The sequence below is a fragment of the Petromyzon marinus genome, chromosome 1 (genome assembly GCF_048934315.1).
Source record: "Petromyzon marinus isolate PM22_M1 ecotype Great Lakes invasive population chromosome 1, UKy_Petmar_22M1.pri1.0, whole genome shotgun sequence".
Taxonomy (NCBI): Eukaryota; Metazoa; Chordata; class Hyperoartia; order Petromyzontiformes; family Petromyzontidae; genus Petromyzon; species Petromyzon marinus.
In genome coordinates, this window is record NC_133667.1 from 7,293,131 (window position 1) to 7,314,914 (window position 21,784).

At 50.2% G+C, this 21,784-nt stretch overlaps 1 protein-coding gene across 5 annotated transcripts in view; it reads right to left on the bottom strand.

Moving 5' to 3' along the window:
- Nucleotides 1-14,654, bottom strand: part of LOC116940453 (uncharacterized) — a 393,679-nt gene extending 379,025 nt beyond the window's left edge. For 2 of the 5 annotated variants that reach the window (XM_076056201.1, XM_076056147.1), the window contains exons 1-2: nt 14,466-14,654; nt 1,210-1,281 (exon numbers count right to left, since the gene is read on the bottom strand). In XM_076056201.1, coding sequence (XP_075912316.1) covers nt 1,210-1,219 — 10 coding nt within the window. In that variant the 5' untranslated portion in view covers nt 1,220-1,281; nt 14,466-14,654. The other 3 variants (XM_076055989.1, XM_076056056.1, XM_076056106.1) reach the window with 3 other exon arrangements.
- Between the last annotated feature and the right edge of the window lie 7,130 nt (nt 14,655-21,784).

Sequence of the window (21,784 nt, forward strand, 5' to 3'; positions counted from 1 at the left end):
TTAACTCTCAACCTTCCGACTGTGAGTGGCATTCTCTACCACAGCACCGACTGCCAATCCCCGTGCCTAAGGGGCTGACGGTCCCAGCCAAGCGCCAGCTACAAGACTCGAGGTGTTCAGATCAGGGCCCTGAGAGCTCAACATGACAGCCGCTGCTGTAACGCGAACAGGGAGCAGAATCGCTCTGCGGCGCCTCCCACAGCCCCACGCAGTACAGGAAGGACGCCGCCCCCCACGTGCGGTGGCCGCACCCTCCCCACGGCTCCCGGTGGTGCCACCGCCATGTACCACGTCGCGCCAGGACGCAGGAGAACAGCGCGAGCGCAACCCCCCCCGAGCCTGCGAGCAGCGAGCCACGCACGGAGGGAGAGAGAACTCCACCCACAGTGGGCCGCGTGGCGCTGCTCTAGAGGCCCCGCGAGTGACCAGGCGCGTTGTGAGCACCGCACCGAGCCCAGCACCAAGGGAGCTGTGAGGGGCGCTCAGCGTCTGTCACGCCGCACGGCAATGCCTGTGGATGGAGACTCGGCGTGCGTGTGGCTCCCACGGTCACAGACGCGGCACGAAGGGTCCCGCACGCATTATAGTGAGCAGTGGCTCAAACATGCATGGACTTTGGGTATAATTGAATTTAATTCTAATATGATGTAAGAATAACAACGTATTGTTATATATTTAAATTTACACCATTGGACTCATGGCTCCTTGTACAGAAGGCCATGCCTGTGTCAAAAACTGTACCTTAAGGCTGTGCGTATACACAGGGCCAAGCACCCAGAGAGAGGCCACGCATGAACAGGACCATGTGTGGAGGCCACGTGAGCTCAGGGCTGTGTGCTCAGACCATGCGTGTAAACAGGGCTGTGTGCTCAGGCCATGCGTGTGCACAGGGCTGTGTGCTCAGACCATGCGTGTGCACAGGGCTGTGTGCTCAGACCATGCGTGTGCACAGGGCTGTGTGCTCAGGCCATGCGTGTAAACAGGGCTGTGTGCTCAGGCCATGCGTGTAAACAGGGCTGTGTGCTCAGGCCATGCGTGTAAACAGGGCTGTGTGCTCAGACTATGCGTGTATACAGCTGTTCACACAGCGTATAGAGGGTAGAGCTACGGGGCTGTGGTAAGGAGGCTGAGCCCCGTGACCCCATGACCCAGGTTCTGAGGTCAGGGCTCGTGTGGCCCCGGGTCCTGACTCCCGACTCCCGCACGAACCTGTAGCCATGGCTCCAAGTGCTCAGCTCGCAGCGTCACCTTCAACAATGAAACCGCTCCCTCCTCACGGCGCTGTGGGAACAGAGAGAGAGATCAGTGAGGGGGGGGAACAGCTGTGGCAACAGGAGCATGAACATTTTTTCATAACGGTGATTATTAAAGTCGCAGTGAGAGTTTTAATCATCGCAGGGAGTTGTGGGTCATGATCCTCCACAATGGCGCGTCATGAGGTTTGCGAAGTTTCTAGGCAACACGAATGATGAGCAAACCACTGAGAGTGCTTGAATGCCAGTGATGAGTGCATGGAGTGGCAACTGTCAATCGCATTATCACATTTATGCACAATCCATGTCAGCTGTGGATCACAACAAAATAAGCAGGCAGAACTGTGACACAGCGGTTAGCACAGTGCGATGTAAACCTGGCGACCTGCGTTTGATTCCTGGCTACGGCCAACATCAGTGGTGAATTCTGAGCGAGTCCTGGACCTACACACACCCAACACCCTCTCTCCCGAATCACCAATCCCCACTGACCAGCGTGGTGAAGTATGGCCAAACGTCCCTCTTGATCTACATGGCATGGGAAGGCCTTCATTAAGCAGTAGATTGCAAAGGGATGTAGCTTATTATTTTTATTTTAGTTAATGAACCCAGCACGAGGTTTAGTGGGGGAAGTGAGAGAATATCTCACCCATCAACCAGTGGGCTCACCAGGACTACTTTAGACAAGGCCAGTCTTGCCAGAGTTCGCCTCCACTGAGTCCCATCCGCAGGGTGTGGCCAGTAAACAAACGCCACTGGGTAACCTGATGCAGAGACATCCACCATCACCGTGGGGCTGCAGTGGCTGTGGCCGTGCTCTGCCCTGGCGAGTAACGGGTGATGATGCGGCTGAAGCACTTAGCAGGTGCGGGGTTTGTTTACTCACTCAGCTAAACCCTGGCTTGGGTTCACCTGCACTGAGTCTCATCAGCATGGTGTGCTCTGCTAAGCCAATGCCGGGTACCCAGTGCGAGTGATCGTCAGTGGAGTTCACTCGCAGCGGGGCCGGCTCCCGAGTGGCGTCAGCTTCTCAAACTCCCCTCGCAGCAGGGGGCGCTCGGGAGCTGCAGAAACGCCCGCAGAGTTCACCACCGACAGAGGCGGAACTCGGCCAACGGCGCTCCAAGACGCGGCTCGGTGGTGGCCGTGCTCAGCGCTGCCGCCGCCGCTGCACTCGCAGCGGTGTCAACGCAGGGGACCGCGAGAGCCGCCGGGTGAATCCACGGAGAACTCCCCAAGCCGCAGCGTCGCCTCATTCCCTGGGGACGCCGAAGCTGCGCTCAGCACGGGGGGGAGCGCCGTCCCCGTGCTGAGTGCAGCCGATAGCTCCCGGGGATTCCTGGGAATCTGGCACGGGCATCCCGACCTCGCACGCGGCCCTACGCGGTGCGCTGCGGTTCTACGTTTGTGTTATGAGTTAAACACTCACCACTGCTTATATTCTTGGTTCTTTCGGTAAAGTAACGTAGAAGGGAAACAATAAAATAATAAAAATATAAAACAATACAATTCTCACGACTTCTTTGGTTCTTTCGGTAAAGTCACGTAGAATGAGAATAAAATAATAAATTGATAAAATAAAATAACACAATAATATTCTCACGACGTTTTGGCCACAACACAAGCGGCCTTCATCAGGTGAAGGGGGCTAGACTGTCTGGTAGGACACTCCAGCGCTGTCCTACCAGACAGTCTCGCCCCCTTCACCTGATGAAGGCCGCTTGTGTTGTGGCCGAAACGTCGTGAGAATATTATTGTGTTATTTTATTTTATCAATTTATTATTTTATTCTCATTCTACGTGACTTTACCGAAAGAACCAAAGAAGATGAATCATTGCAGTCACGAAAGCTTTAAATCAAAATTTAATTCTCACGACGTTTATTGTTTCCCTTCTACGTGACATTACCGAAAGAACCAAGAATATGAATCCCTGCAGTCACGAAAGCTTTAAATAAAAAAAAAACTCACCAGTGCTGTTTACTTCGGCTGTTATTGGGTCATCCAAAGCATAATTGAAACTGGTAGCACCTGCTAGCCATGTGGTATCGCAATATTATACAAGAGGCTGGGATCAGCGTTGGGTTTGGGATTAGAGGCCGCACCGTGGTTGGAGTGGGTGACACCGATCGACCCCCAGGGTGGATGTCTCTGTCAGCTCCCAACGCATTCAACATTCGGGTCTGACTGTGACGTTTCATCCCCCTCCTACCAAGATCCAGGGCCCAACTCCCAGCAGTGACCCCTTCACTCCTCACGGCAGAGAGACTTTGATATGCAATTTCACAGTCCAGCCCCTTCCCCAAGACTCCATCTGCTCCTCCAGCACCACCAACCAATATCCCTCCCATCACAGCCCATCAACTCACTCAAGACTGCCTCCCCTTACCAACCCAGGTTTACCCCTCACCTCTACCAACCATCAGCACGCACAGCTCTACCGCACCATCTCTCCCTCTCCCAGATTCCCAACCCATCAAGGCTCACGCTAGGTGGCACTGGAATCTAAGTTGAAGTTTTATGTTACAATGGAGTGTAATTGCGAAGAGTATGCCCACAATAAGCAATGAGTGTGTGGATTGCATTGAACTGGATACAGGAGGCTTTATGAATCAGTCCCCATGCACGCGTTGTGAGTGAACGCTGGCTCCGTGTTCACGTCACAGAAGCAGAGTCTGGCGATGCCATTGAACCCCACCACTCTTGACCGGACCTCCCTGCATCGATCGTTGAAGTCAAGTAGTTTGAGCCTGGTTCGTACTTGACGTAAATACCTCGGGGATTCCAGGTGCCAATCCCATTCCAGTGATTCATATCCATTAATCACTACCTGACTTACTCTTTGGTTCTTTCGGTAAAGTCACATAGGTATAAAATAAATTAAATCACGTTTCGGTTGCAACACAAGCAATCATCATCAGGTGGGAAAACCACAGCAAGAACATGTTTTGCTGAAGTGGGAGAGAGAGTTGCCGTGGTAAGAGGTTATACAGGCTAGAAAGGGGGAGGAGTAAGGGGGGAGAGGGAGGGGTGGGGGTATGGGGTAGGGGGAGCGCTGCGTGGACGCCAGGAGAGGGACGCGAGGCTGGGGGGGGGAAGTGGGCGGGGCTGGGAGTGGGAGGCCGAGAGAGCTGGGGATGCGGGGGAGGGTAAACTCAAAATAGAGTAGTAGTAGTAGTACCCGGCAGATATGATAGACAACCACTACAAAGCAGTTCGGGTTTTACCTGGTTAATAACATCCTTCCAATGATTGCACAATTTGTATCCATCTTCTCGGATGATGTTTATACCTACGTGACTTTACCGAAAGAACCAAAGAGTATGGATCCCTGCGGTCACGAAAACTTCAAATCTAGATTACTACCTGACTTCTTCCCAATCATCTGCAGATCATATATGGAAGGTAAAACCCATACTTTTATATGATGTATTATTATTACATGACAACTCAAGTGATGTCTGCTCAACTTAGCATTGAGGGAGTTCTCATATACAGAGTGTAGCCCTTAGCCAGTGTTGAAAATTTCACGGTAGTACAGCAGGGGCGAGTCTATCCAGAGGACAACCACTGGTTGACTTCCCCACAAAGTGGTACTCATTTTATAGACACCAGATGGATGATGAACCACGCATGAGCCATGCACTCTCCCGCTGGGGAACCTGGTCGGCTGCGCTGTTATCAAGACAATGTGAACATAATTGCTACAGTCTCCATTAGAGTATTGCCGATAAACTGCAGATTATCACAGAGTTTATTTGGTTGCTCTGTTGTTGAGACACAGGAACGGTGCTGTACGGTGTGAGCCCACGTGCGTGTGCAATGTGAGGCTCATTTCCCAAGGCAAATGCTACTTAAATGTAAATGTTAAACAAAACTGTCGCTTTACATCGTAGACCCTGCTATAGAAACAGGGAATTTTCCACCGACTCAAATCACCAAAAGACGTGATCCACAGACAACATTCATTTGGACATCGGAGACGCCAGACTCCCTCGCCCATCCACAGCAATGGTTATGCAAGTCCAGTGTTCTAGCACCACGGCTACCACACCAGCCACCCGGTGCTGCCTCACAACTCGGAGGCACAGAGGCTGCTGCTGCGTTCGACGGCTCAGCTTCTACATTCGCCCGACAGTTTCTGCGTTGAGCTCGGCAAGAGAAGTGTGGAGTGGGTGGCGGAGTGGCCGAGAGGGAACTCTGCTGAGGCCGCGCAGCCCCGAGGGCGGAGCGGTCCCCGTGCTGGGGCCCACAGAGGCTCGCACGGCACGGGGCCTGAGGGACCATGACGTGACCAGGACTGTGTGGTAGTACAGCAAGTAGGTTGCTGCCCTGTACTGTCTAGGGATGCTGAGTGGTAGCCCCTCGTATGCGAGGGTTTCCCCGCAAGTTGTCCGGTTGCTCCCTCACGCGTGAACGCTCGGTCAGGAGTTTACCAAACATCCCTCGCAGGACGCTCGTTACACGAGTTGTGTCTCTCTGATTGTGTCTTGAATACGAGACAATCACCATGACACTTAATTACAAAGAAAAAGATCCCCCGTATAGCCTTAACAGACTGTAAGGGCAAGTGCTGTGAGCGAGCACCTATGAAGGCCGGAGCGGTACACGAGAGGGTGGGTGGCCAGCACCACGCCCGACCACCTTTGTCTCCCAAGTGACGATGTTTACACACCGCAACCAGGTACTCATTTGAGGGTGTCGACCTAGGGGACGCCCGGGACCGGTTCAGATAATCGTCACTGGTGTTGGCCGTGAGCGGGAATTGAACCCGGGTCGCCGGGTTTATAGCGCAGCGTGCTAATCGCTACACTACTGCTCCCCACAACGCTTAACTGCACCCCTAGACACACAACCATTGTATATTGTTAAAAGTACAACGTCCATAGTGAAATGCACCCACTGACAACGCTGTGGCATGTCGCACTGCACGGAGCAAGCCCCTCAGAGTGTCTGCAGGCAGCGCGAGACGGGGTCCGGGTTGGGGACGACCCCGGCCTGAGCATCGTCAGCCCCGCAGTCTCAGAGGCCGCGGTTCGATTCCTGCACTGCTCGCTCGTTTGTGTCAGGAACGACCGAATCACGCGGTCGGCTCTTGAGTGGACGTTAAAGACCCAGCCCTGACGCCATTCGAGAGAAACTACTTCGTGTTGGCATCACAGCACTCCTGTGAGTATTACACAGATCTCGTCTAAATCACCAATCATGTACAACAGCCCCTATACCTCAATACAGACAGCCCCAGGTCTCTCTTACTAAACACAGCAAGAGTCTCACTGGTTTAATAAAGGCCACAAGGTTAACAATCGCGACTCAGTTTTAACTGAGTCGGCACTGTCAGCAGTTTTGACCACCCATAGACTATGAGCCAGATCCCCGTGTTAATGAAAAGGCTGAGAGACATCGCCCTGGCGATATGTCCGATCGTTGGCGACGGAGAGAGAAACGAGAGGACGAGGCGCGTTCTCTAGCACGGGAGCGAGCGCGGAGCCCGGCCAGAGCGAGACGCCTCCCTGTGGCGCAGAGACGAAGCCACTCGCGACGCCGCTGCTGCTGCCGCTCTACACAGGCGCTGCTGCTGGTGCTGCTCTACACAGGCGCTGCTGCTGCTGCCGCTCTACACAGGCGCTGCTGCTGCTGCCGCTCGACACAGGCGCAGCAGCAGCAGCACCCAGCGAGGAGGTGCTGGAGACCGCCCTGCCTCGGGGTCACTTCACGCGAACCCCTTCCCTGTGCCTGCTGCTTGCACACCGCTGGGTCGCCGTGGTGGTGGTGGTGGCACAGGCGGCAGTGAGCGCGCGGTGCTGGCACGAGAAGCAGTGAGCAGTGGATAGGTGGGACTTGCACTTCCACGGGGTCCCAGTCAGGATCAGGGTTACATACCGTAGTGTGGTTCTACACTGAGTAAGGCGGCTTAGAGATGGAGATACGGATAGAGACGGGGTTAGAGACAGAGTTAGGGTGAGAGATGGTGTGATGGTCAGGGTTAGAGACAGAGTTAGGGTGAGAGATGGTGTGATGGTCAGGGTTAGAGACAGAGTTAGGGTGAGAGATGGCGTGATGGTCAGGGTTAGACAGAGTTAGGGTGAGAGATGGTGTGATGGTCAGGGTTAGACAGAGTTAGGGTGAGAGATGGTGTGATGGTCAGGGTTAGAGACAGAGTTAGGGTGAGAGATGGTGTGATGGTCAGGGTTAGACAGAGTTAGGGTGAGAGATGGTGTGATGGTCAGGGTTAGAGACAGAGTTAGGGTGAGAGATGGTGTGATAGTCATGGTTAGAGACAGAGTTAAGGTGAGAGATGGTGTGATGGTCAGGGTTAGAGACAGTGTAAGGGTGAGAGATGGCGTGATGGTCAGGGTTAGAGACAGAGTTAGGGTGAGAGATGGCGTGATGGTCAGGGTTAGAGACAGAGTTAGGGTTATACTGAGTTAGGGTTTGATACGAGTCAGGGCTGTGTGTACAGTAGTAAGAGTCACAAAACACAAATGTTTACATCTGCGGACACATCATTTAACTTCCTTTAAACTAATCATGCACTGCCCAGCTCATCATGCTGAGCCCTCCCTACCTGGCTTCAGTGTTGACTTCGACATCACCACGAGAATAACAACGAGCAAGTAATCACCGATACGGGGCTGTGAGAGAGGTACTGGTTGTGAGAGAGGTACTGGTTGTGTGAGAAAGAGGTACTGGTTGTGTGATAAGAGGTACTGGTTGTGTGTGAGAGAGGTACTGGTTGTGTGAGAGGTACTGGTTGTGTGAGATGCGTTACCTTCCCGAATGTCAAAGCTAAGATTGCCAGTAGAGCTCTTCCTGCCCCCAACGATTCAGGCGCAGAACTCAAAGACGCGCAGCGCACAAGCGGTCACCGGGTTTGGCGATTCGGTCAACCCCGACCTGGGACTACTCTCTCACCTCTCGCAGCAGCGGCCCCTGCTGCTCCTGTCCTGGCCTCTGTTACTGATTGGGTTTGCTTCAGCGATGAGCTCAGTGCGGGCGACTCTCTCCTAAGCTCTGACTCGCTCTCCACTTCTACCCTCGCCTCGTCCTCCTCCTCACCAGCTCCTCACCGCTGAGTGAGCGTCTCTCGCCCAGCGGCGAGGTGCGAGTGGGGCGGGGAGTTTCACTTCGCTTGGCTCCCTGCCCCAGGGGCTTTCCAGGCTGGGACGCGGGGTGGGGGCAGTACCCGGGCTGGCCACGCGCTCTGGTGGTGAAGGGCCATTGCCCAGTATTTTTTTAAATATAAGGGAGCGTTAATAACCAATATGTTGGGTGTGATGATGGTTGTGTTTAAACCGTGTGGTGTATGGTGTGTGTGGTGTGATGATGGGTGTGTTTACACTGTGTGGTGTATGGTACATGGTGTGTGTAGTGTGGTGTGATGATGGTTGTGTTGACACTGGTGTATGGAGTGTGTAGTGTGGTATGATGCTGGGAGTTTACACTGTGTGGTACATGATGTGTGTAGTGTGGTGTGATGCTGGGTGTGTTTACACTGTGTGGTGTATGGTACATGGTGTGGGTAGTGTAGAGTGATGCTGGTTGTGTTTACACCGTGTGGTGTATGGAGTGTGGTGCGATGCTGGGTGTTTACACTGTGTGGTACATGGTGTGTAGTGTGGAGTGATGATGGATGTGTTTACTTTGTGGTGTTACGGTGTGTAGTGATGACAGGTGTGTTTACACTGTGTGGTGTATGGTGTGTATAGTGTGGTGTGATGATGGCTGTGTTGACACTGTGTGGTGTATGGTACATGGTGTGTAGTGTGGAGTGATGCTGGGTGTGTTTACACTGTGTGGTACATGGTCTGTGTAGTGTGGAGTGATGATGGCTGTATTAACACTGCACAGTGCGGGATGTTTTATATTTTAGCAGCAGTTACATGTTTCTACAGAGATGACATCGATGCTCATTATGGATCATCCAGTGTAAGGGTTGAGTACATTTATTAACTCCTCAAATTTTCAAATAATTACTTTGGAATTGGTAAATGTCTTTAGAGATTATTTTTTATTAAAAAATACTGTAATGTGCAGCTCAAGTTTGTGTGGATCACACTTCGGGTTCCCTGTTACTAATTGGGTTTGCTTCGGTAAATTACAAATTGTTTGTAAATGAATGCAGTCACGTTTTTAGGCACGTTTTGAACCGGTTCCCTGTTGATGTAACACATGGAGCAAGTACCGACGCTCGCTGTTTGCATCACGACCTGTGTCTGCGTGCCCGTGATTGTGTAGCTAACAATTGTGCCGCATTGGGACGCTCTCAAAGTTCCGTTCACATTCTCCAGAATGAGAGAGGCAAACTAAGACAAGTCAAAGTGAACGACTTCAACTGTCTCTCGCCTCAACCAGCACGGTGTGGCGCTCATCTTCATTGGTGGCTCTGAGTCAGCAGTGGAAATTCGTGAACCCGTTCAACACAGAGGCTGGGTGCCCACTGGCACGCTCACTTTGCTGACCCGCCCATACTGGACATCTGTGAGAAAGAGCTTCAAAGCTCATCGGATTCCTCCACTCTAAATACAGATTCTGATTCTGACTTTACAACACCACGACTGGTGTGAGGGTCAAAGTAACGCGTTCCGTACAGTGCCCGGATACGGAACCCAAGCACGCAGGTAACGTTCGGGGCTTTCCGACAGTGGCGGTGTTGTTCACTCGCGGGTTCCTGAGACGCCCGGCACACAGAGCCGCCCTGCAGCCCAACCACACCCAGCACCGTGCGTGTGGGCATGGTCCCTGTGTACTTGTGTACAGGTGTGTAGGTACAGATACACAGTGTAGCTGCATGATCTCCCTATGTACCTGTGTACAGGTGTGTGGGTATAGCTACACAGTGTAGCTGCATGATCTCCCTATGTACCTGTGTACAGGTGTGTGGGTATAGCTACACAGTGTATTATAATTGAAGACTGGTAGCACCAGCTGCCCACATGTCATCTCAGTGGTTCACATGATGCTGGGACCAGAGCCAGGTTTGGGATTAGAGGCCGGACTGTTGTTGGGGTCAGTGACAGATCGTCTCCCTTGTGTCATTTCACAGTCCAGGCCCTTTCCCAAGACCCCATCTGCTCCTGCCTGACCCCAGACCGATATCCCTCCCTTCACAGCCCATCAACTCACTCAACACTGCCTCCCGTTACCAACCCAGGTTTACCCCTCAGCTCTACCAACCATCAGCACGCACAGCCCTACCAGCACTCTATCTCCCTCCCCCAGATGCCCAACCCAAATAGGGCTCACGACAAGCAGCACTCGCTGGGCTTAAGGTGGACATTTCTGTTACAATGGAGTGTAAAAAAGGGTGCCACGGTGGCGAGATACTAACTCTCCTGGTATACAGGAGGCCGTGCGTTTGATCCCGATCATAACGCCTGTGTATTTGAAGTTTGCGTGTTCTCCCCATGGTCGTGTGGATTTTGCTCTGGGTCCAGATACTCTAAACATGCGTTTCGAGTATTTGGCTGCTATAAATGTCGACATGATAATCCACTTAATTCTAGATTTAAAGCTTTCGTGACTGCTAGGATCCATACTCTTTGGTTCTATTGGGTAAAATCACGTAGGTGAAAATAAAATAACAAAAAAATTAACAAAAAATCACGACGTTTCGGCCACAACACAAGCGGCCTTCATCAGGTGAAGGGACGAGACTGTCTGGAGGACAGCGCTGGAGTGGAAGAAGCCACGCTCAGATCACGACCTTTAAGCTGTGTGAGAAGAAAAACACCAAGCGCCTTGACAAAGGAATTAGCATATAATTTAGCATTGAAATGGCTCATTAAAATAGCTAAGTTAAAGTATACACATCCGCAGAGGTACCCCTTGACAAAGGAATTAGCATAGAATTTAGCATTGAAATAGCTGAGTGATTAGCTTGTAACTGGTCACAGAAATAGCTATGTTAAAGTTAGAGCATATACATTCACCGAGGCACCTAGTACTCATCAAACAGGAGAATTTAGCGAAACACAACCACGCTCAGACAGCGGACCTTTAAACTGTGTGCGAGCAAACAAGGTGTCCTGACAAAGAAATTAGCACAAAAATTAGCATTTGATTGGCGGATTTTCGGAAAGAGGTAGTATACGTGCCGGTGGACTTGCCATTTGTGTGACCAATTACAAGCTAATCACTCAGCTATTTCAATGCTAAATTCTATGCTAATTCCTTTGTCAAGGGGTACCTCTGCGGATGTGTATACTTTAACTTAGCTATTTCAATGAGCCATTTCAATGCTAAATTATATGCTAATTCCTTTGTCAAGGCGCTTGCTGTTTTTCTTCTCACACAGCTTAAAGGTTGTGATCTGAGCGTGGCTTCTTCCACTCCAGCGCTGTCCTCCAGACAGTCTCGTCCCTTCACCTGATGAAGGCCGCTTGTGTTGTGGCCGAAACGTCGTGATTTTTTGTTAATTTTTTTGTTATTTTATTTTCACCTACGTGACTTTACCCAATAGAACCAAAGAGTATAATCCACTTAGTTGAGCAATAATAATTTATGGCCAAGTCGCTTCTGAAAAAGAGCTATAGAGCTCACTGGGCCTTACTCTGTAAAATATAAATTGTTTAGTGTAGTAAATGTGAATAGATTCACTACAATAAGCAATGAGTGTGTGCGCATTATATTGAACTCGACACAGGAGGCTTAATGAATCAATCCCTATGCACACGTTTTAAGGGAATGCTGGCGCCGTGTTCTCGCTACAGAAAAACGGTCTAGCGACTGCCATCGAACCCCACCACCCATGACCGGACCTCGCTACATCGATTGTCGAAGTCAAGATTGATCCTGGTTCCTACTTTGGGTGAATACCTGGGGATACCATGTGTTGTAGGCTTGATCTGTAAACTGTCCAGGAGATGGCAGTACAGACATTAATTATTGAATCTATCTGTGCAGATTTTTTTAGTGGAACCTCCTTATATTCACGCAATTACTCCGAGTCTTAGAGTTTATTTTTCCCACGTGCCAAACACCGTTAAAGGGAATGCACCAATTATCTCCTGGCATCCCAATGCCAATCACATTCCAATTTTTCATATCCATAAATCACTACCTACCCAAATTTAATGGGTTACGCTCCTGGTACGAGTGGAAAAATTGGGTTACGTTCCTGGTACGAGTGAACATAAGGGGGGGAATGGTAAATGTTGAACAATTACTGCAATAAATAATACATTACAATGTGTTACCTTTGATGACGGTAATTTGATGACGATAATTTGCCCACGATGGAGGTGGTGGTGATGGTGGGGAATTCAGTAGGATGACTCCTCTGGATATGCCGTTGTTTAGTAACAATGCACAGTTATCATTTGGGGAGCGCTAGCAGCAACGAGTTTCCTAATTGCATTCGCATTCTTTTTACCGAACCTCACAGTCGACTCACTTGTACCAACATGTACAAACCAGTCGACTGGATGTATGAAGTAAAAATGCACAGTAGCGAGTTCAGAGCGGGATCTCTGTGAGACCGAGGACGAAGCGGGCAGCCGAGGAGGCGAGCCGAACCTTCCCAGACAGTTTCAGATGTCACCTCCCCGGTGTCGGTGGTCTGGCACGTTCACTCGCGAACACTGCAGTCGGGCGGGTCGCGAAGAGGGAATTCGTTTACATTGATTCACTCGCCAATATGCGAACCTCGTGAATCCAGAACTCGCGCAAGGCGAGGGTTTACTGTACTCTCACATACTTTACGATTATTATTAACGGTAAACTCAAATGATTTCCTGCTCAAATGAGCATTTACGTGGTTCTCATCTCCTGTTTACAACCCTGAGCCAGTGATGTAAATTCCGCATTGGTATGGACGGGGCCGAGTTTGTCCCCACCAAGTTGGAGCTCACGCGCCCCGAGTGTTGACTTCGACATCACCACGAGAATAACAACGAGCGAGTAATCACCGATACGAGGCTGTGAGAGAGGTACTGGTTGTGTGAGAGAGGTACTGGTTGTGAGAGAGGTACTGGTTGTGTGAGAGAGGTACTGGTTGTGTGAGAGAGGTACTGGTTGTGAGAGAGGTACTGGTTGTGTGAGAGGTACTGGTTGTGAGAGGTACTGGTTGTGTGAGAGAGGTACTGGTTGTGTGAGAGAGGTACTGGTTGTGTGAGAGAGAGGTACTGGTTGTGTGAGAGAGAGGTACTGGTTGTGTGAGAGACGTACTGGTTGTGAGAGCGAGAGGTACTGGTTGTGTGAGAGAGGTACTGGTTGTGTGATAGAGGTACTGGTTGTGTGAGAGACGTACTGGTTGTGAGAGAGAGAGGTACTGGTTGGAGTGGTAATGGTCGTGAGAGAGAGGTACTGGTTGTGAGAGAGAGGTACTGGTTGTGTGAGAGAGGTAATGGTTGTGTGTGAGAGATACTGGTTGTGTGAGAGAGGTACTGGTTGTGTGTGAGAGAGGTACTGGTTGTGAGAGAGAGAGGTGCTGGTTGTGAGAGAGAGGTACTGGTTGTGTGAGAGAGGTACTGGTTGTGAGAGAGGTACTGGTTGTGAGAGAGGTACTGGTCGTGAGAGAGAGGTACTGGTTGTGTGAGAGAGGTACTGGTTGTGTGAGAGAGGTACTGGTTGTGTGAGAGAGGTACTGGTTGTGTGAGAGAGGTACTGGTTGTGAGAGAGAGAGGTACTGGTTGTGAGAGAGAGGTACTGGTTGTGAGAGAGAGAGGTACTGGTTGTGTGTGAGAGGTACTGGTTGTGTGAGAGAGGTACTGGTTGTGAGTGAGAGGTACTGGTTGTGAGAGAGAGGTACTGGTTGGGAGAGAGAGGTACTGGTTGTGTGAGAGAGAGGTACTGGTTGTGTGAGAGAGAGGTACTGGTTGTGTGAGAGAGGTACTGGTTGTGTGTGAGAGAGGTACTGGTTGGGAGAGAGAGGTACTGGTTGTGTGAGAGAGAGGTACTGGTTGTGTGAGAGAGAGGTACTGGTTGTGTGAGAGAGGTACTGGTTGCGTGTGAGAGGTACTGGTTGTGAGAGAGAGGTACTGGTTGTGAGAGAGAGAGGTACTGGTTGTGTGAGAGAGGTACTGGTTGTGAGAGAGAGGTACTGGTTGTGTGAGACGCGTTACCTTCCCGAATGTCAACGCTAAGATTGCCAGTGGAGCTCTTTCTGCCCCAACGATTCAGGTACAAATCTCAAAGTCGCGCAGCGCACAAGCGGTCACCGGGTTTGACGATTCGGTCAACCCCGACCTGGGACTACTCAGAGCTCTCTCACCTCTCTCAGCAGCAGCAGCGGCTCCTGCTGCTCCTGTCCCAGCCTCTGCAGGCGACGCAGCGATGAGCTCAGTGCGGGCGACTCTCTCCTGAGCTCCGGCTCGCTCCCCGCGTCTACCCTCACCACTGAGTGAGCGTCTCTCGCCCAATGATGCGAGGAGGTGCGATTGGGGCGTGGAGTTTCACTTCGCTTGGCTCCCTGCCAGGGGCTTTCCAGGCTGGGACGCGGGGCGGAGGCAGCACCCGGGCTAGCCACGTGGTCTGGTGGTGAAGGGCCATTGCCCAACATTTTTTTAATATAAGGGAGCGTTAATTACCAATATGTTGGATGTGATGATGGTTGTGTTTAAACTGTGTGGTGTATGGTGCATGTAGTGTGGAGTGATGATGGGTGTGTTTACACTGTGTGGTTTATGGTGCATGGTGTGTGTAGTGTGGAGTAATGATGGGTGTGTTTACACTGGTGTATGGCACATGGTGTGTGTAGTGTGGAGTGATGATGGGTGTGTTTACACTGTGGTGTATGAAGTGTGTAGTGTGGTGTGATGCTGGGTGTGTTTACACTATGTGGTGTATGGTACATGGTGTGTGTAGTGTGGAGTGATGATGGGTGTGTTTACACTGTGTGGTGTATGGAGTGTGTAGTGTGGTGTGATGCTAGGTATGTTTACACTGTGTGGTACATGGTACATGGTGGGTGTAGTGTGGAGTGATGATGGGTGTGTTTACACTGTGTGGTGTATGGAGTGTGTAGTGTGGTGTGATGCTGGGTGTGTTTACACTGTGTGGTACATGGTGTGTGTAGTGTGGAGTGATGATGGCTGTGTTGACACCGCGCAGTACGGGATGTTTTATATTTTAACAGCAGTTACATGTTTGTATAGAGATGACATCGATGCTCATCAGGGATCATCCAGTGTAAGGGTTGTGAGTGCATTGAATAATGCATTTTTTTTAAAATAAAGAATACTGTAATGTGCAGCTCAAGTTTGTGTGGATCACACTTCGGGTTCCCTGTTACTAATTGGGTTTGCTTTGGTAAATTACAAACAAATTGTTCGTAAAATAATACAGTCACGTTTTTATTCACGTTTTGAAACGGTTCCATGTTTATGTAACACGTGGAGCAAGTACCGATGCTCGCTGTTTGCATCACAACCTGTGTCTGCGTACCCGTGATTGTGTAGCTAACAATTGTGCGGCATGGGGACGCTCTCAAATTTGAGAGGGGCAAACTAAGACAAGTCAATGTGAACGACTTCAACTGTCTCTCGCCTCAACCAGCACGGTGTGGCGCTCATCTTCATTGGTGGCTCTGAGTCAGCAGTGGAAATTCGTGAACCCGTTCAACACAGAGGCTGGGTACCCACTGGCACGCTCACTTTGCTGACCCGCCCATACTGGACATCTGTGAGAAAGAGCTTCAAAGCTCATCGGATTCCTCCACTCTAAATACAGATTCTGATTCTGACTTTACAACACCAAGACTGGTGTGAGGGTCAAAGTAACGCGTTCCGTACAGTGCCCGGATACGGAACCCAAGCACGCAGGTAAAGTTTGGGGCTTTCCGACAGTGGCGGTGTTGTTCGCTCGCGGGTTCCTGAGACGCCCGGCACACAGAGCCGCCCTGCAGCCCAACCACACCCAGCACCGTGCATGTGGGCATGGTCCCTGTGTACCTGTGTACAGGTGTGTGGGTACAGATACACAGTGTAGCTGCATGATCTCCCTATGTACCTGTGTACAGGTGTGTGGGTACAGATACACAGTGAAGCTGCATGATCTCCCTATGTACCTGTGTACAGGTGTGTAGGTACAGATACACAGTGTAGCTGCATGATCTCCCTGTGTACCTGTGTACAGGTGTGTAGGTACAGATACACAGTGTAGCTGCATGATCTCCCTGTGTACCTGTGTACAGGTGTGTGGGTACAGATACACAGTATAGCTGCATGATCTCCCTGTGTACCTGTGTACAGGTGTGTGGGTACAGATACACAGTGTAGCTGCATGATCTCCCTTATGTACCTATGTACAGGTGTGTGGGTACAGATACACAGTGTAGCTGCATCATCTCCCTATGTACCTGTGTACAGGTGTGTGGGTACAGATACAGAGTGAAGCTACATGATCTCCCTATGTACCTGTGTACCTGTGTACAGGTGTGTAGGTACAGATACAGTGTAGCTGCATGATCTCCCTTATGTACCTGTGTACAGGTGTGTGGGTCGACTCTACTCAAGACTCTTAAGAGGCCTAAATGCCCACTGACAGTGTTTTGGGAGTTTACCCTCCACACTCGGGATTGTCACTGCATGTGGCGTCACTGATAGACGCACAGTGAATATTTTGTCTGATGCAATATTCAGCTGTTTAGCTATGTTCATTAACACTTCGCTAATTTGCACAAAGAACTGCAAGTGTGGCCACATTGTTATACTAGACCACAAACTGAAACATTTAGAAACTATGGCCAACCAACAGGCAGCAGTAAAACAAAAACAACTGAAGACCGGCTTCGTCTTTATGAGGACTCATCAGTGGAGCAGTCATCAGTCTTCACTGCTGCCGTATGCCCCTGGGAGCCTTACGCAGGGACAGGGCTGACCTCTACGCTATGTTTGGCCATTTTTTCTAATTGTTTTAAGTTGTGGTCTATAAATACAACATGGTCACAAATGTAAGTTATGTCTGAGCTCGTGGTCTGGATGAGGCTGAGAGGCGTTGTACATGCAGTGTGCATCTCTGTGCGTTGTTAAATTTATTTGGAAAGTTAGTGCTTTAAGAGGCTGTTATTCATCAGTGGATAGAGCACGGGTAATCAGGATGAGGGATCGCTTTTAAGCCTACTTGGTTCAATATAGTATCTGGTGAGTGTCATGTGAGTGGTGTCAGGAGTGTAGTATCTGGTGAGTGGCGAGTAGTATCTGGTGAGTGGCAGGCGATTAGTGAGTGTTAAGTGAGTGGTATCAATGTCTGGTCGGTGTTGACTGGTATCAGGTGAGTGGTGTGATGAGTGTCTTATGAGTAGTGTAAGATAAGTGGTGAGGGCTAGGTGAGTGGTGTAAGATGAGTAGTGAGTGGTGAGTATGAGTGGTGAGGGCTAGGTGAGTGTGAATGGTGAGGACTAGGTGAGTGTTAGTGGTGAGGGCTACATGAGTGTGAGTGGTAAGAGCTAGGTGAGTGTGAGTGGTGAGTGAGTGGTTGTGAGTGAGTGGTGAGTGTGAGTGGTGAGACATCATCAGGCTGACCACGAGTGCTGAGGGCTACATGAGTTGTGTATGATAAGTGTTGAGTGGTGAGGGCTAGGTGAGTGTGAGTGGTGAGGGCTGTGTGAGTGGTAAGGGCTAGGTGAGTCTGAGTGGTGAGTGGTGGTGAGTGTGAGTGGTGAGACATGGTCAGGCTGATTACGAGTGGTGAGGGCTATATGAGTGGTATACGATGAGTGTTGAGGGCTAGGTGAGTGGTGAGTGAGTGATGAGTGAGTGTGAGTGGTGAGGGCTGTGTGAGTGGTAAGGGCTAGATGAGTGTGAGTGGTGAGTAAGTGGTGAGTGTGAGTGAGTGGTGAGTGGTGAGGGCTGTGTGAGTGGTAAGGGATAGGTGAGTGAGTGGTGAGTGAGTGGTGAGTGAGTGTGAGTGAGTGGTGAGGGCTGTGTGAGTGGTAAGGGATAGGTGAGTGAGTGGTGAGTGAGTGGTGAGTGTGAGTGGTGAGGGCTGTGTGAGTGGTAAGGGCTAGGTGAGTGGTGAGTGGTTAGTATGAGTGGTGAGTGTGAGTGGGTGGTGAGTGAGTGGTGAGTGTGAGGTGAGTGGTGAGTGTGAGTGGTGAGTATGAGTGGTGAGTGTGAGTGGTGAGTATGAGTGGTGAGTCAGTGGTGAGAGTGAGTGGTGAGTCAGTGAGTGGTGAGTGTGAGTGGTGAGTGAGTGGTGAGTGGTGAGTGTGAGTGGTGAGTGAGTGGTGAGTGGTGAGTGTGAGTGAGTGTGAGTGGTGAGTGTGAGTGAGTGAGTGTGAGTAGTGAGTGATTAGTGAGTGTGAGTAGTGAGTGAGTAGTGAGTGAGTGGTGAGTGTGAGTGGTGAGTGAGTGGTGTGAGTGGTGAATGTGAGTGGTGAGTGAGTGGTGAGTGTGAGTGAGTGGTGAGTGAGTGGTGAGTGGTGAGTGAGTGTGAGTGGTGAGTGAGTGAGTGTGAGTAGTGAGTGGTGAGTGAGTGGTGTGAGTGGTGAGTGAGTGTGAGTGGTGAGGGTGAGTGGTGAGTGAGTGGTGAGTGTGAGTGGTGAGTGAGTGGTGAGTGAGTGGTGAGTGAGTGGTGAGTGTGAGTGGTGAGTGAGAGGTGAGTGGTGAGTGTGAGTGGTGAGTGAGTGGTGAGTGTGAGTGGTGAGTGTGAGTGGTGAGTGAGTGGTGAGTGAGTGGTGAGTGTGAGTGGTGAGTAGTGAGTATGAGTGGTGATTATGAGTGGTGAGTGGGAGTAGTGAGTGGTGAGTGAGTGGTGAGTGGTGTGAGTGGTGAGTGAGTGGTGAGTGGTGAGTGAGTGGTGAGTGTGAGTAGTGAGTGTGAGTGGTGATTGTGAGTGAGTGGTGAGTGAGAGTGGTGAGTGTGAGTAGTGAGTGATTAGTGAGTGTGAGTAGTGAGTGAGCAGTGAGTGAGTGGTGAGTGTGAGTGGTGAGTGAGTGGTGTGAGTGGTGAATGTGAGTGGTGAGTGAGTGGTGAGTGAGTGTGAGTGAGTGGTGAGTGTGAGTGAGTGGTGAGTGAGTGGTGAGTGAGTGTGAGTGGGTGAGTGAGTGAGTGTGAGTGGTGAGTGAGTGGTGAGTGGTGTGAGTGGTGAGTGAGTGGTGAGGGTGAGTGAGTGGTGAGTGAGTGGTGAATGTGAGTGGTGAGTGTGATGAGTGGTGAGTGAGTGTGAGTGGTGAGTGAGTGAGTGTGAGTGGTGAGTGAGTGTGAGTGGTGAGGGTGCGTGGTGAGTGAGTGGTGAGTGAGTGGTGAATGTGAGTGGTGAGTGTGAGTGGTGAGTGAGTGTGAGTGGTGAGGGTGAGTGTGAGTGGTGAGTGAGTGGTGAGTGAGTGTGGGTGGTGAGTGAGTGGTGAGTGTGAGTGGTGAGTGAGTAGTGAGTGTGTAGTGAGGTGAGAGTAGTGAGTGAGTAGTGAGTGTGAGTAGTTAGTATGAGTGAGGGATGGTGAGTGGTGAGGAGTGGTGAGTGAGTGGTTATGAGTGGTGAGTGTGAGTAGTGAGTGGTGAGTGAGTGGTGAGTCTGAGTGGTGAGTGTGAGTGGTGAGTGAGTAGTGAGTATGAGTGGTGAGTGGTGAGTATGAGTGGTGAGTGTGAGTGGAGAGTGAGTAGTGAGTATGAGTGAGTGGTGAGTGTGAGTGGTGAGTGTGAGTAGTGAGTGAGTGGTGAGTGAGTGGTGAGTGAGTGGTGAGTGTGAGTGGTGGTGAGTGGTGAGTGAGTGTGAGTGGTGAGTGTGAGTGGTGAGTGAGTGTGAGTAGTGAGTGGAGTGGTGAGTGAGTGATGGTGAGTGGTGAGTGTGAGTGGTGAGTGTGAGTATGAGTGTGAGTGGTGAGTGAGTGGTGAGTGTGAGTGGTGAGTGTGAGTGGTGAGTGAGCGGTGAGTGTGAGTGGTGAGTGAGTGGTGAGTGAGTGGAGTGAGTGGTGAGTGTGAGTAGTGAGTGTGAGTGGTGAGTGAGTGGTGAGTGAGTGGTGAGTGTGAGTGGTGAGTGTGAGTGGTGAGTGTGAGAGTGAGGTAGTGAGTGTGAGTGGTGAGTGAGTGGTGATTGTGAGTGGTGAGTGAGTGGTGAGTGTGAGTAGTGAGTGGTGAGTGAGTGGTGAGTGAGTGGTGAGTGAGTGGTGAGTGAGTGGTGAGTGTGAGTGGTGAGTGTGAGTGGTGAGTGAGTGGTGAGTGTGAGTGGTGAGTGTGAGTGGTGAGTGAGTGGTGAGTGAGTGGTGAGTGTGAGTGGTGAGTAGTGAGTATGAGTGGTGATTATGAGTGGTGAGTGTGAGTGAGTGGTGAGTGTGAGTGGTGAGTGAGTGGTGAGTAGTGAGTGTGAGTGGTGAGTGTGAGTGGTGAAGTTATTCTATAATCCATCGCTCATCCCAGTACAGGCAACACACGAGGGTCGTTAATGGTTTACTGCCTGAATTACTTCTTCACAAAGGTGGCTAAGCACACACACTGATAATAGCATTGGGGATGCCATTGTGGCGGTCACAAAAGCAGAACAAGCCTGGGCATGTGTATAACTCATTGATTACATCATCAGCACCTGCACTACATCAGGGATGGGGATAAGGTCATTGGGGTAGTAGGTGATTGGCCAAGAGAGTTGAAGGGGAGAGGCAGGAAAAGGATGAAAGGATCGGGGTGAACCAGGTCTTTATGCCAGGTGACTCTGCATATGTTGGACTGTTCAATAAACATCCATAAAGAACAACCACGCATCTGGAACGTATCTACTAGGACATAAATGATGGCTGGATTACTTCCACTGTCTATGGCCAATTATTTTATGTTCAAGAAGGTTGGTTGTATTCCATGGCCCCAGGGATGTTCTAGAAGAGGGCTTGAGAGAAGCGAGTTAATTTACAGCAGTAGATAATGTGCCATTGTAGTATACTCTTTGGTTCTATTGGGTAAAGTCACGTAGGTGTAGTACTCAACGGGAAAATGTGGAGTCCGTGAATCAAGAAAAGAGAGACAGAATATGGGAGAAAAGAGGTAGAAGCAGATGTATTTGTGTGGTGGAAGAAAATTTGGCACCTGGAAAGAATTGTCCTGTCTCTGCAAAGGATGAAAGGAAAAGTGCTTCTGCAAGTTTTGTAGGGATTCTTGAAAAGCAGGTAGAATTGTAAATGTTACAGTCCTTGAATTTTAGAGATTTGAAGATTATAGTTTAACGTCTCATGATTAGTAATGTTCTTTTGAAATAGCAAGAAGTCCGTGAATGTTCCAGCAGTGATATGCAGATGAAGATGTTGTTGTAGCTTTATGACCCACCTCTACTGAAATCTGTGAAATTAGCTTTAGTTCAATAGATTCCTCTAGGATAAATACAGATTTAGATTCTAAGATGTACTCCAATTTTTTTCTGCATAAACAGTTTAGGACTGGATAGAGATATTTCCAGCAATATACTCCCGCACCAATTTATTTTCCTTGCAACAGACAAATGTTAAATTCTGCCATCTCTTCGTTATATAATTCTAAGGGGCTATGTGTGGAAGGTGTATATCAAATTATTATCCAGCATATTCCACCAAACATTGCTATGCATTCTGAGATTACCCAGAATTTATATACGATGCAAACGTGTGAACACCACAGCATAAAAAGATCA